Source organism: Drosophila biarmipes, chromosome 2R, assembly GCF_025231255.1.
Source record: "Drosophila biarmipes strain raj3 chromosome 2R, RU_DBia_V1.1, whole genome shotgun sequence".
Classification (NCBI taxonomy): Eukaryota; Metazoa; Arthropoda; class Insecta; order Diptera; family Drosophilidae; genus Drosophila; species Drosophila biarmipes.
The window spans coordinates 3,018,086-3,031,750 of record NC_066615.1 but is presented as its reverse complement, the minus strand read 5'-3'; the positions used below and the strand labels follow the sequence as shown (position 1 = coordinate 3,031,750).

The following is a 13,665-nucleotide window of genomic DNA, read 5'->3' as shown; positions in this document are numbered from 1 at the left end:
AAAATGCATGGAGTAAACATGGTTATATTATTTTTATTTATTTTCATTTCTCATAATCCTTCTCAAATGCATATTTTACTTTATTTCTCAAAATAAGTATACTTCGTTAGTAAGAGTAATGGGCTTAAGTTTATAATCGAACGCTTTAGTTATAAAGAAAAGTTGCTTGCATTAGGTACAAATACAACAACAGCTCGGATATTGCTGGCCGGAAACAAAAAACTGCAAATACTTGTAGTAAACTTAAATAACACGTCAAATGTTTTCATTATTTCTTGTGGGCAGATGTCGGCGGCGTTCCATAAAACTTTCGCTTCTTAATGGTGCCGCCCTTAAAGGGTGTGGCTGTGGAAAAAATAATTAGAAAAATAGTTTAAATTCCTCATATAACTTACAATACAGCGACAGCAAGTCATGTTTGCTGCTGGGCACCCTCTTGATTACTGCTGCTGGCGCTTTTGTCGCATCTATAACAATGTATTGCTCCCAGAACGAAACGGGCAGCTCGAGCAGGGCCTTCATCACCTGCTTCTGAGTGAAGACTTCTGTGTAGATCGCATGCTGGTCGGGATCTGGCGTGGAGTAGCCCACAATCGTGGGGCCAAAGATGAGTGAAATGTTATCGATCGGCATCAGCACGACGGGGCACTGGGCAATACGCTGGAAGTGCAGTATGAGGAAGGCCAGAGTATCCCGATTGGCTTGAGGTAGCTGCTTCACCGATTTGTACAGCATCTCCTGCGCGACATTGATGTCGGGATTCTGCACGGCGTTGGCAAAATCTTTCCACTGGCTGGTAGGAATGAGAGGCTCGGTGAGAGACCTCAGGAAATCCTTTACACAACAACACAATACGTAGATGTCCGTGTTGCCCAAATGTGGAGTGGCCTTGCCTCGCAGAAACTGTTCCTTAAGAGCCTTGTACTCCCTCTCAGACGACGACAACCGGTAGAGGCCCACCTCAGTGAGGCCGCGGGCCTCTATCTCGTTGACACAGTGCACTATCAGAGCCGGTATCATTGGGGCAATAGATGGGGCAAAGTCTGAGACATAGCCGGTCATGGTCTTAGACGTGGGTGTTCCCGTTTGGGGCACACAGCTAACGGTGAGTAAATACCGACAATCAATGTGACAGCGCACCGGGCAATCGCGACATCTCAGACCCACGGCCCCAAATCGAATGCTGTGAAAGTGCAATATTTAATGAAAAAAGATTATACTCAGTCTTTTAAGATACCAACCGTTTTTGGCACTGCACGCAGTTGTCCCCGCGCAAGAATGTCTTTTGGCTGAAGGTGTGATTCCTCATCAGCGGACGGTGCTGCAACGGAGTTCCGGATTCGGTTACGTGCGGGGCCATCACGTTCACTGGCGTCAGCGGCGGAGCGGTAGCCTCCTTCAGGACAGATCGTCGTGGCGTTGAAGACAGGCCGTCACCGATCCTCTCGTTTCCGCCAATCACCGGTAGCGACTCTATGGTCGACTCTGCCCTAATCACGCCCTGCCCATTCTGGGGTATGGTTACCTTGGTAGTGGCACAAAAGCGCTCAGCGCCCTGACCCACGTCCACCGTATGCTGCTCCACGCCGATACCCACGCCAGACCGCCGTGACTTACTGGTGGTTGGAGTGTTTCCGGACATACTGCCATTTAGACCAGTACTCAGGCGCGATCTCTTGTTGCCGACACAGGGAATAGTGTTCTTGGGCAGCGAGGGTCGGTGCTCACGCCAGGATTTCGATGTGCGCACATCCAGGAAGTCGTCCTCAGAGTGTGTAATAGACAGATCGGAAAGCAGCGATCCGGTGGAGTTGATGTCGCCATAGGACTTATCCTCCCGCACGCCGTTTAACGATTTGCGCTTCCTTGAGCAGGGCAGTGTGTGCAGGAAGGCCAGCTTGTCTCGGGTCTCGTTGTTTAGATTGCGCTCGTGACGCAGCAGATCCGCAACGGCCATGATCTTGCCCTCCATGGCGTCGCGTTCGTGTTCCGCCTGACGACGCGCCTTGATCTCCATGTCGATGATGCGGCGCGCGTGGAAGAGCTTGCCCTCCAAGTCGCCCATCTTCGTCAGCGACTTATCCAACTCGTTTTGGATCCTGGCCGTCTCGGCCGCGTAGCCAGCGCACTTGTCGTGGTATTGCTCGAACATGCGCAGGAATCGCAGGAATTCTGGATGGGAGCTCAGAATGTGATCATTCAGTCACCCCGCTTGTGGCCATTTTTACTCACCCTCCTCGGCAGTTCCATCGGTTAGCACTTGCATGCAGCGTCGCAGATCATCAAAGGACGCCAAGGCCGAAAGCGCCATTTTCTGTTTGCCGCGTTTTACTGTGGAGGGGTTTTACTTGCAGGGAATGCCCCGATTTATCACAAGTTCTACTGCAAAAATATAATATTTTCACAATAAACAAACAAGCAAACGGAGCACGCTGCAAAGGACGCGATCAAATTCGTAAGTTCCGTTGTTTTCAAATTGACGCCATAAGCGCAGTGTGGCCGTTTTCGGTTTTAGCAAGTCTGCCTGTACTGTTGTCAAATAAAATAAAATGGCCGGTACTAAAGTCCGTTCAGACAGAAGACAACTTAATCAACCTTTAAAAAAATGTTTTTTTTTTACTGTGTCAGGTTCTGTGTTGAATTGCCGACGATTTGCACACCCTACGAACACATCGAAAAATACCTGGACCTAAAACAACTTATGTAAACAATAGTTTCCATCCTAGTGTGAACAGGGCCTAGAGATGGGTGAAGTTGACGCCGTCAATAGTTTTAAGTCGCGCATTTTCTATCAGAAATAAATCCCACTGGCTAGCTAAACCTTTAAAATGAATTTTGTTGTCTTCATATTTATTTATAAGCATATGTTATAATTTTCTTTTCTTCGATTGCAAGTACAATAAATATCTTGAGGGAATATTAATTTTAAACGGTACAACCATCTCTAATATTCGTTCTCGACCAGTGTTGCAAACGAATTGCATTGATTTTGTTTCAAAAATGTCTGTCCACTCGCCCAATCCTTCCCTGATCCTGCAGAGCAAGCGCCTTAATGGACTGCGGAATATCCTAGAGCGCGAGGGTCCTTTTTGCAAGGACGACTTCGCAGCCTCGCCGGAGAACTTGGAGTTCCTGCAGACCGAGTGCCAAGTTCTAATTATTGGAGCCGGCGGTCTGGGCTGCGAGCTGCTTAAGGATCTGGCTTTGATGGGCTTCGGCAACCTGCATGTCATCGACATGGACACCATCGAGCTTTCCAACCTGAACCGCCAATTTTTGTTCCGCCGCACGGACATTGGCGCCTCGAAGGCCGAGTGCGCGGCTCGCTTTATCAATGGACGAATGCCAACCTGCCGGGTGACACCTCACTTCAAAAAGATCCAGGACTTCGATGAGTCCTTCTACAAGCAGTTCCGCCTGATCGTCTGTGGACTGGACTCAATAGTGGCCCGGCGCTGGATCAACGGCATGTTGCTCTCCATGCTGCGCTACGAGGAAGACGGCACATTAGATACCAGCTCCATAGTACCCATGATTGATGGTGGCACTGAGGGCTTCAAGGGCAATGCCCGTGTCATCCTGCCTGGATTGTCAGCTTGCATCGAATGCACCCTAGACCTGTTCCCGCCGCAGGTAAACTATCCCCTGTGCACCATAGCAAATACTCCCAGGCTGCCGGAGCACTGCATCGAGTACGTGAAGATCATACAATGGGAGAAACAGAGTCCGTTTGGTGTTCCCCTGGATGGCGACGATCCACAGCACATTGGCTGGGTCTACGAAAGGGCTCTCGAGCGGGCCAACGAGTTCAACATTACCGGAGTGACCTATCGTTTGGTGCAGGGCGTGGTTAAGCACATAATTCCCGCAGTGGCCAGTACGAATGCAGCCATAGCCGCCGCCTGCGCCATGGAGATCTTCAAGTTAGCTACGAGCTGCTATGATAGCATGGCCAACTATCTGAACTTCAACGACCTGGATGGCATATATACTTACACCTACGAGGCTGAAAAGTCGGAGAATTGCTTGGCTTGCAGCAACATACCTCAGGCCCTGGCCATTGAGGATCCCAACACTACCACGCTGGAGGACCTAATAAAGGTGCTGTGCGACTCTCCGCGCTTCCAGCTTAAAAGTCCTGCTCTTACCACTGTGATGAACGATGGCAAGCGGCGGACTCTGTACATGTCGACGGTAAAGAGCATTGAGCAGGCCACTCGCAAGAACCTGACGCAGTCGTTGGGCGAATTAGGCCTACAGGATGGCCAGCAGCTGACGATCACTGATATCACCTCGCCCTCCGCCCTGACCTTGCAGTTAAAATACCAGTCCAATGAAGTTGAGATGGTCTGAGTCGTATCACAGTATATAACAATTTGTATGTTTGGGCAAATAAAACGGCAGGCTGAGCCTAAATTTAAGCATCTAAACATTCATGTCTAAGATATACTTTTTGCCAGTGAATCCCTGGAAGTTCAAGGCTGCAGCTGCAGCGTCTTTAAAGTGATTTAACGGCACCATCTCATGGTTCGGGGCCACGAACTTCCCTTGCTCCATCAGATCGAAGATTTCCTGAAACATTTTTGATCGTTCCGGAGAACTATAGTTCTCTTTTGACCAGCGGGTCATCCAGAAGCCTCTAAATGCAATGTCCTTGAAAATGAGCGGTCCGGTGGCCACCGTGACGGGTTCGCGGGACATGCCTCCATAGGTGACAATAACTCCACCCTTGTCCAGGTGCCGAGACACCTCTGTGGCACTTTTTCCGCCCACACAATTAAAGGCCAAGCGGGGCTTCTTAAGCTTGCCTGATTTAAAGATGTCGCTAATGCGGATCTCAGCCTCGGTTAGGACTTTGGTAGCACCAAGGCATTGCAGCATCTGCTTTAGCTCGGTAATTTCGGGGCGATCGCGGACGATACCAATGCTATTAATACCCCAGGCGCGGCACAGCTGATGCACCGCCTGGCCCACGGCGCTGTTGGCTCCGTTCTGGATGACGGTGTCACCCGGAGAGAGCTGCACAAAGTCCTTGAGCATGCGGTAGGCGGTGGTGGGGTTTACCGTCGAGGTCGCGGCTTCAGCCAAACCCACTTTTTTGGACACGGCCATCAGTTGATCCTCCTTGTAAACGGCATACGTTGTCCAGGTGCCCAGACCGGTGGCCAGGGGAATGACATGCTGTCCCGCCTCCAAGTTCTTGACGTTGTCGCCCACACAGATGACCTCTGCCACACATTCATTGCCGCCGACGGCTGGAAACTTCGGCTTCACTGGGTATTTTCCTGTGCGATTAAGAAGTATATCGTTATATGTAATATGGATTTTATATTATAAACGGATCATATTGGAAGATTGTCCGATCATTATCCGCGGTTTAAAAGCACTTCAATGAGTTTGCAGAATCCAGTTTCTTGATTTAGAAGGGTAGTGTGATCTCAGTTGAAACTCACTTTGTTAAGCCTTTCAGCCTCTGTTTTAACCCATTCAGGTGGACAATGAGTACAGGTTTGCAAATAATTATTACGCGTCATCGAACCCAGCTTACCCTGAATTGTGTTAATGTCCGCCGGGTTGATAGGAGCCGCCAGGATCTTGACCAGCACTTGGTTGTCCTTGGGATCGGGGAGCGTATCCTCCACCAGTTGCAGCACATCCTGCGGCTCACCGTGCTGCGTGTATTTTAAGGACTTGGCCACCACCGACATGTGACGGCTCCGCCAGGTGGGCCTGATTCCAACTAATAGACATCGGCGATACATTTTGTATTTGTAATTGGGGTTTGCTACTGTTAAGGTAAGAAATGGAAATTGTTATGCAGTCCGGTGTGACCGTCGCAGCTAAAGCCTTGTTTTTGAGTGCGACCGAATTTTAGAGTATTTTTAAAATTACATTCCTGGTATTTTAAGCAAATCATATAACAGCCGTCGTGTTTTTGCAGAATTTCAGGTGTCTCCAAATCGATTTTTTAAACAAAACCCCAAGAAATCCTCCGTGCTAGGTTAACTGGTGGCAAATGGACGCGTAAGCAAACGAATGTGGTAAATCGGACTGGTTGGTTCCTTACAATTTTGTGATTTTGCAGTTTACAAGACGAGGTGGAGTCGCTGGAAGCCATCCTAATGGACGATGTTCGCATCAAACGCACGTCCAGGTAGGTGATAGACCCGCTATTTGCTTACGGTAGTTCAATATTTATTGAAATTCCTATAAAGCGGCGATGTGGAGCAGATTGAGACCACTGTGCTGCCACTGACCGGCGAGGAGGAGGAGCAGCAGTACGTGTGCGTCACTTTGCAGGTGCAGCCGACACCAGGGTATCCGGAGGAGAGTCCCACATTTAAACTGCTGCGTCCGCGGGGATTAGACGATGCCCGTTTGGAGGCCATTCGAAGCGCCTGCAATGCCAAGATCAAGGAGTCCCTTGGATTTCCGGTGGTCTTCGATCTCATCGAGGTGGTGCGGGAGCACCTGAGCGGCAGCAATCTGCCAAGTGGTCAGTGCGTTGTATGTCTGTACGGATTCGCCGATGGCGACGAGTTTACCCGCACCGAGTGCTTCCACTACCTGCACAGCTACTGCCTGGCCCGCCATTTGAATGCACTGCGCCGCAACTACCAGGAGGAGTTTGACAAGCTGCCCGCCTGGCTGCAGAAGACGGCGGATCCCTTCCAGGCTCTGTGTCCCGTCTGCCGGGAGCATATCGGCGACGAAACGGATAGTCTCAAGTGCGCCATGCCGCCGTCGGAGCTTCTTAATGCTCCGGACTTTAAGGTAACCGAGGAGCTGCGGCAAATGCAGCAGCGCATGTCGGAGTTGTATTTGCAGCAGAAGAGTCGCGGAGCCATAATCGATGTGAAGGCCGAGGGATCAGTCGTGATTTCCATCGAGACGGAGGAGGACATTAGGCGAAGGCGGCGTCGCGAGGATGCCGAGGCAGCAAAGAAGCTGGAGGCACCTGCCAAGGACGAGGCCATTAAGCCAACCACTAGTTCCACATTCGCGCCCGTCGTGCAGGAAACCCAGCGTATCATGCCAGAGCCGACCAACAATAACTATCACCATAATCGGCGACACTATCGCGGGGGAAGGCGACACCATCAACATAGTCACCACCATCGGGCTGAAAGGGATCGAGAGCCGAATGCGGCTACAGCACAAGCAAACGGCGGCGGGTCCACATCAAATTCGGGCAACGGAAAGCAGGCAAAGGCCCAGTCAGCCAGCTCCGGGCATGCCAGGTGACGATGGCTCCCGAAAGAGATGGGGATCCGGATACCCATTGCGTTGCTATGCTGCTAATACACAATGAAGCACCAACCCAAACGGCCCAGGTTTTCTTTCGTGAGGCGCACTCGTTTCTGTGAATTCTTGAGTTCGTATATATTTATGTTTAGTTAGCTTTAGCGAGCCGGGTTAGCTAATTTGGATTATATTAATGATGATATTTAGTTGTACCTTATCTATAATGATATTTGTAATGATTTACAAAAGACTTGCGGCAACATGTCGATCTGATATTAGTAGGGCCTTTGATAGTTAGCGCTTAGAGCACGTGTTTAGCAGAAACAACTGGCAGCGCTGGCGTTGATGAGATTACACCGCAGCATTGAGAAGATCGAGAAGACGACGATATTAATATCCACTTACGCATAATCTGCAACTGCACTTTGACGTTCAGTATTCAAATATCTCTCTGGCAGGCTATAGCACAAAAAGGCGTACGAACCCAGCTTGTACTTTACCAAGCTGGATGATTGAAGTTGAAGCGGCATTTCTAGTCAGTGAATGGAGGTCGGGAAGCAGCAGAGAATAAGAAACCCGATAAAAGGCATCTGCATTAGCATGCATGCACACATATTTAAATATCACAATTAATTGAGTGTTTGTAGGAATCCGAATAGCGATCCGCAATGACCGACCATGGTATTATATCGAAATTCCAATTTCAATGTGTCAAATAAATACTACGATTGAGAACTTTAATGAATAAATCAAATTCGGAAATCAATGCCTGAGTTTTGAGTTTAACTGGTGGGGTGCACCACATAAAACTTTTGGCCCAAAGTCAAAAAACATCAGGATATGTTGTTATTTTTTGTAAATGTTTATTTCGCATTTGATTTAATTTAATAGAATTACAAAAAACGAGTTTTAATGCATTTCCTTCGTTTCGTACAACAAAATAATTTAGTATTAGTAATTTACAATATTTATATAAGCGGGATCGTTTGTTTCACCCATCTGCATTGTAATTCATTCGCTGATATTGCACATAAAAAAACAAAATAATTATGCAATGCGAACTCTGTGTTTTTGTCTCTTAACAGTTAAATATTAATTAAACTTACAGTAATGACTTTTAGTATATATTTAATAATTTTCTTTATGCGGCTTAGAATTTTCACATTCCTATTAGTTTAATAACAAAACAAAATCAAATTTTATCTTTTTAAGGGGTTTAGTTTTTTTTTTTGGCCGTTTTGCTTCTACCACTCCCGTTCTTGGCTAGGTATCCACCGGACTGGCGATTCCAATGGAGTCCTCAAACTCAAGTTAGTTTGCAGCAGAATCTCCGGCATTTCATTCGAATGTTCTATTTTATCTATATATTTTTCGATATTTTTTTGTTTTTCTTCTTTGTAGTTTTTAATTGCCTTAGAGCACTTGGAGTGTATTTTTCTTTAATTTACGCTTGCTTTTCGCTTTATAAGTATATACAAATCATAATTTTTGAAACGTGTATAACTAGTGAATAAAGGTAGTGGGCATTACAAATTAGTAGTAGCAAAAGGTAGTATAAGTATTAGTAGTACTCGTAAGTTGGTTGCTTGTCTGATCAACTTTGTGTGCTAGCTATATGTCTGCATTACTTTCATCTTAACTGTGTGTCTTTTACAAAATATATATAGTATAAACACCTATAAATTGTTTCGCTCTTCCATTCTTTAGGGCACTTCAAGTTAGTCTCTTTAGAACTGTGTGCTATTCATTGCTAATGTAGACTCGGTTAGTTTGGGTTTAGTTTAGAACTTCAGTGCGTAGTTAGTACGTAAATTTGTGTGTGTGTGGTTTAAGTATTGGCATTCTTCTGCTTCTCTATTGTCATCCTCATCTGTGAGGTCGGATTCTTACAGCCGGAACGGTTCGCGCTTCTCCGTTGGAGTTGTTCCCCGCGAGGTGCGTCGCATTGTCGAGCTGAATGTGGGCTCCGCTGAGCTTTTTCGCGGCGTTTGCATGCCAGAGGGTGTGGAACTACCGCTGATGTTTCGCCTGGGATAGAAAATAAAGAGATAAGTTTCAATTCTTCAAAAATGTTTACACACTATAACACATAAAAATAACAAAAAATGAATTATAATCCAATAATCGAACCTAAGCATTAGTCCAAAGCAATTTTGTTCGTGTTTTTGTTGCACGGACATGCACATCAACAATTACATGCTTGGAGAAGGTATAACAAACAAGGTATAACAAACTAAACAATAACTTTAGACGAGTGCAAATCATATTTACTTGATAAAGACTGAGTTGAAAATTGACTAGGTTATGTCTTTGTTGTAAGCTTATTAACTTTACCCCAAGCTGGTTGGATTGGTAGCCGAGCTGGGCGATGTTGACTTGGAATCGAATGAGGGTATCTTAATCGGAATCCGTGATGGCCGGCTTTTCGTGGTTTGGGGGGCAGTAAGTACAACGATAGTTAGCAAAGGTAAACCATAACCGCTGCCTACGATAGTTGATCGGTCTTATATCTAACCTAAACTTATGAGTATGTATTTATGGAAGGTGTTGCCAGCCTTCGGGCTGTATTACCTAATTGGTTTGAAGCCGAAGCCTGTTAGTGCTGGTATACTGGATGATCTACTCATGCCTCCGTTGCTGTTTAATTATTTAATGTTCGTTTTTGATTTTTGCGTTTTGGAAGGGGCAGGCACAAGTTTTAGTGGCATATTTTAGTTGAGTTCAAGTCAATTTTGGTTGGTAAAAGTTTCAAATGCCAATTTGAGTTGTAAGTTAGCGTTTCATGATGTTGATTGTTTGTGTGAGTGGTGTTGGTCAAGAGTTAATGCGGTTCACCGAGAACAGTGTGAAAATAAAAATAATAAATTAATAAGAGTTTGAGTAATAGTGTTTGATCCCGCCCAATGTCCCCCTTGTTACTGATTCGCCGGACTGATTAAATCATGGAAACCAACCTTGTGGGCGCCGGACTGGCCGATCCGGAGGCGGTCTTGCGGGTGGTGGTGCTAGTGCCGTTGAGACGGCTTCCGGGCATCGTAGTGGTGGTCACGGAAAGACGTGCCGGACGTGGGGTGGTGCCGCTGGCGGTGCTGGCCGTCGAAGGTTTGCGTTGCGGAATGCGAGAGGGGGTGTGATCGTCTGAAAAAAACGTTATTAGCTCTTGATCTTCAGAGTATCGGTTATAATTCCACTAGTCCTTCTAAAGGGGTCTTTAAAATAATTGTCGATGCGATTGACCACCGAACTCCGAATTCTTACCCGTGCTATCCAACGACAGCGTTGAGCCATGTCGCGATGGCGGCTTTGATCCTTGCCTGCTGAGTGGTCGCGAGTTGGGCTTGGAGCCGGCCCGAGAACCTCCTGGCGTGAGACCCGTGCGCGTGCTCGTGTAGGTTACCTTGCGAGGTGTGTATCGGCCCGAAGGTCCTCCATGGCTGCCCTCGTTGTCGCTCAGGGAGTCGGGGGTGCTGGCAGAGAGTGAGGAGCGCGATGGGCGCGACATGGGTATAGAGCGAACCGAACGCTCGCGTACCTGTGCGGGAAAAATCATACATTATAACACTGAGTGATGGTGACGGAATAGGACCCCGTGAAAATGGAACCAAAGCACTCGAGCACTTCTCCTGTAGTGCTGCATCTTCGTCTCCTGCTGTCTGCAAACTTACCCAGTGTGTTGTTGGATGACAATGCAGCACGTGTGGACTCAGCGGCACCGAGCGGCTGGTATTGCATCGGACGAATACCGTGCCGCCGGCGCCCATGTGAATAGGAAAGGCGCATGGAACCTGGTCTTGAGCACGGATTTTCTCAAAGATGGGCATGAGCTCGGCCAAGTGCTCGTCAGCTAGATAATTAATTTCGATACGTTTAACCAACAATGGACAGACTTATTTAAGCTGACAAACGGTTTATGATCATTTAAGCCGTGAACCTAACAACCTAACCTGGCCTACAATCGAACAACCTGATCATAAACTGCATAAGGGTGTACTGTACTTTAGCTTAAACACAAAAAGTCGAATATACTAATACAAAATATACTTCAGTACTTAAGAAATACGAGCTAAACAAAAATATTGATACGAAAATATTCGGTTCTCATGCAGATTTGTAAAACAAATAATATAACGAGTCGGCGGCGCAGCAGAGGAAGCTTTTTTGTCAACAACACACACAACGAACACAAAATAGGACCAAGGGAGCACTTACCTTGGGACCTTGCAGGGTAGGGATACGTTTTGACGCGACAGGATTGGGCTCGGGATTGGAGTTTCGGTTTACCTTTTTGCCGTAACCCTCCTAACTGTTTTATACAATTTTCTCCTTTTTCTATTTTTTTCAAGTTTGTCAAGTTCATAATTGATGAAATTTTTACTCTTCTTTAAAGTTAATAAAATAACATAGCTTTAATATATTTAAAAACTTGATTACAATTTTGGTAAAAAACTGTAATGATGATTTTTAAAAAATGCATTTTTACATCACATACAATTTAAGGAAGTTTAAATTGTAAGGTGCTTATTAGCTTTTCTGAAGGATAAAAATAGGATCGATTCTGAATAAGGACAAACCTGATATGAATGAAAAGGGAACAGAGATATCGCAGATTCTTTTGCTGTTTGCTTTTTGAATTACCTTGATGATGGGACCCTGTCCACTCATATATGGCGGCAAGTTGGAGCTGCCGCCATTCTGGGCATTGGGTGAGGAGGAGGCAGTGGGGGCCGCATTGGGCGTGGAACGTCTGGGCGTGAATGCGGCCATGCTCTGCGAGACGCCATCGGCCAATATGAATTGCTCTCGTAGCTCTATGTTAGTGCGTCCCTTGGCTGCTCCCGGGCAACAGATGCAGTGGGTTTGGTAGCCATTGCATTTGCATTGGCAGATGCACAGATGCATTTGTACGCATTGGCATGGCATTTGTACCCACATATAACATTTACACGTATAGGCAATATTTGGTTGTAGGGCGAACATATAAACAACAACAATAACAACGAAAGTTCGTTACCGCAAAGTATTTGTCAGTTTGTTTTCAGTTTTTGTTTTTTTGTTTTTTTTATATTTGTTTGTTGTTTAGTATTTGGTGTGGGCACAGGTGTGTGCGTGTCAGGCGAGGTCGTGAGCGTGGCGAGCGGGCAGCGCAAGCGAAGAGTACACATACGTGTATATTTTTCGGGTTCGATTAATCAATATTCAACCGAGTTTCGGTATAATAAAATTAACCATTTTGAAAAAAGAAAAAGGGGTAAACATAAAATTGGATTAGTAAATATAGAAAAACAAATAACAGAAATTAATACACAAATTCAAATTTTACAAAGGACGCACAGCAAATTTGGTGAGGCTTCAAACATAATATGCGTGACATAAGGTACAGCCTGCAAAGCCCCTGTTAGTTTACAGAAAACTGTTTCACAAATAAAGCAGAATTAGTTCTAAATAGGATTAAGTTAAGAAAGGCGTTTTTTAACAATGGTTTAGCAGTACATATCGTTGTTTTTTCTACCGTAAATGTTGGGTGGTAGGAGAATCCTGGTTAGTATCACTAATAGGTAATAGGTACAGTGGGTAGACAGGATAGTTTTTGGTAGGCGTTGGTGTGTGTTTTCATGGAATTATAGTATCTAAATGTTGCAAAGTTAGGTAAACGAAGCGGCGAGAATGAGCAAAGTATAAGGCAAGCCCTCGGCTAAATTATTTGGGCTTTGGGTTCCATTGGGTTCGGTTGTTGATTTGTTTTGGCTGGGTTGTTAAGTATGATGAGGCTTTTGGAAGAGGCTGACTGAATGGTAATTACATATATAATTCGCCTTAGGCACACTGTTAATTTTGTTTTAGCGTTGTTTAGGCAACTTAAGGACCAGAATTAATAATGAGGCTTAAACAAAGGTTTCTCTCTTTATTTTCCAGGTTCTTTGGCTTTTATTATTTTAGGCACAGAAGTTTATTGTTGGTAGGTTGTTTGTTGGTTGGTTAAATGACCATATCCGTTTGGTAATATTAATTTGGCATTGTAGAATAATTAGTTGTTAAGCACAACTGTACCTAGGTGTGACATTAATGCGTTTAAATGAAATGAGCAAACTATGCACAGCATCTGGGTACAGACAAAATGCATGAGTTGGGTGAAAATTTTAAATGTGGTCTAATACTTTACTCTAGTATATTATTGTAGATAAATGATATATGTGACTGGTACTAATGTGGAATTGATGAAGTCCAACAAATTTTGAAATGTGTGTACGGAACACAAGTAAATAGGGTGTTTGGGTAGCTTCGGATAGAATGTCCACTTACCGCGACATGGATCGTTCTTCTGCAGGAATTCGTCCAGTGCTACCCAGCCACCTCCCACGCGCACCATAACAGTACTGCGAAGAATACGAACCAGGCGTAGTTTTTGGGAGTCTCCAAACT

At 45.7% G+C, this 13,665-nt stretch overlaps 5 protein-coding genes across 43 annotated transcripts in view; 2 read left to right on the top strand and 3 right to left on the bottom strand.

Moving 5' to 3' along the window:
* Positions 1–13: 13 nt before the first annotated feature.
* Positions 14–2,498, bottom strand: LOC108029753 (rac GTPase-activating protein 1). Its single transcript, XM_017102248.3, has 4 exons — positions 2,233–2,498; positions 1,242–2,172; positions 396–1,183; positions 14–345 (listed from the first exon to the last, which is right to left on the bottom strand). Exons 1-4 carry the CDS (start codon positions 2,309–2,311, stop codon positions 269–271), a joined length of 1,875 nt encoding a protein of 624 aa, XP_016957737.1. The 5' UTR covers positions 2,312–2,498; the 3' UTR covers positions 14–268.
* Positions 2,499–2,955: 457 nt separating this feature from the next.
* LOC108029665 (nedd8-activating enzyme E1 catalytic subunit) lies at positions 2,956–4,430 on the top strand. The gene has a single exon (XM_017102092.3). It carries the CDS (start codon positions 3,001–3,003, stop codon positions 4,351–4,353), a length of 1,353 nt encoding a protein of 450 aa, XP_016957581.1. The 5' UTR covers positions 2,956–3,000; the 3' UTR covers positions 4,354–4,430.
* Positions 4,355–5,851, bottom strand: LOC108029667 (enoyl-[acyl-carrier-protein] reductase, mitochondrial). The gene is made up of 2 exons (XM_017102095.3): positions 5,549–5,851; positions 4,355–5,285 (listed from the first exon to the last, which is right to left on the bottom strand). Exons 1-2 carry the CDS (start codon positions 5,760–5,762, stop codon positions 4,426–4,428), a joined length of 1,074 nt encoding a protein of 357 aa, XP_016957584.1. The 5' UTR covers positions 5,763–5,851; the 3' UTR covers positions 4,355–4,425.
* A 33-nt stretch (positions 5,852–5,884) lies between these two features.
* Positions 5,885–8,011, top strand: LOC108029666 (E3 ubiquitin-protein ligase RNF25). The gene is made up of 3 exons (XM_017102094.3): positions 5,885–6,024; positions 6,086–6,154; positions 6,216–8,011. Exons 1-3 carry the CDS (start codon positions 6,017–6,019, stop codon positions 7,243–7,245), a joined length of 1,107 nt encoding a protein of 368 aa, XP_016957583.1. The 5' UTR covers positions 5,885–6,016; the 3' UTR covers positions 7,246–8,011.
* Positions 8,012–8,084: 73 nt separating this feature from the next.
* Positions 8,085–13,665, bottom strand: part of LOC108029356 (dystonin) — a 76,505-nt gene continuing 70,924 nt past the window's right edge. For 17 of the 39 annotated variants that reach the window (XM_044092174.2, XM_044092175.2, XM_050887356.1 and 14 more), the window contains 6 exons: positions 13,546–13,663; positions 11,881–12,074; positions 10,504–10,777; positions 10,200–10,383; positions 9,580–9,666; positions 8,085–9,273 (listed from right to left, as the gene is read on the bottom strand). In XM_044092174.2, coding sequence (XP_043948109.1) covers positions 9,132–9,273; positions 9,580–9,666; positions 10,200–10,383; positions 10,504–10,777; positions 11,881–12,074; positions 13,546–13,663 — 999 coding nt within the window. In that variant the 3' untranslated portion in view covers positions 8,085–9,131. Of the gene's footprint in view, positions 9,274–9,516; positions 9,667–9,816; positions 9,883–10,199; positions 10,384–10,503; positions 10,778–10,910; positions 11,090–11,880; positions 12,075–13,545; positions 13,664–13,665 lie in introns of all 39 variants that reach the window. The other 22 variants (XM_050887358.1, XM_050887360.1, XM_050887344.1 and 19 more) reach the window with 5 other exon arrangements.

Excerpts from the sequence above, each read along its gene's own strand:
- LOC108029665 (XM_017102092.3), top strand. The coding sequence starts at position 3,001 with ATGTCTGTCCACTCGCCCAATCCTTCCCTGATCCTGCAGAGCAAGCGC.
- LOC108029667 (XM_017102095.3), bottom strand. The coding sequence starts at position 5,762 with ATGTATCGCCGATGTCTATTAGTTGGAATCAGGCCCACCTGGCGGAGC. Across the intron at positions 5,286-5,548 it reads GGACATTAACACAATTCAGG|GAAAATACCCAGTGAAGCCG; the intron begins GTAAGCTGGGTT and ends TTAATCGCACAG.
- LOC108029666 (XM_017102094.3), top strand. Across the intron at positions 6,155-6,215 it reads CGCATCAAACGCACGTCCAG|CGGCGATGTGGAGCAGATTG; the intron begins GTAGGTGATAGA and ends ATTCCTATAAAG.
- LOC108029753 (XM_017102248.3), bottom strand. The coding sequence starts at position 2,311 with ATGGCGCTTTCGGCCTTGGCGTCCTTTGATGATCTGCGACGCTGCATG. Across the intron at positions 1,184-1,241 it reads TGCGTGCAGTGCCAAAAACG|CATTCGATTTGGGGCCGTGG; the intron begins GTTGGTATCTTA and ends GCACTTTCACAG. Across the intron at positions 346-395 it reads TGACTTGCTGTCGCTGTATT|CCACACCCTTTAAGGGCGGC; the intron begins GTAAGTTATATG and ends TTTTTTCCACAG.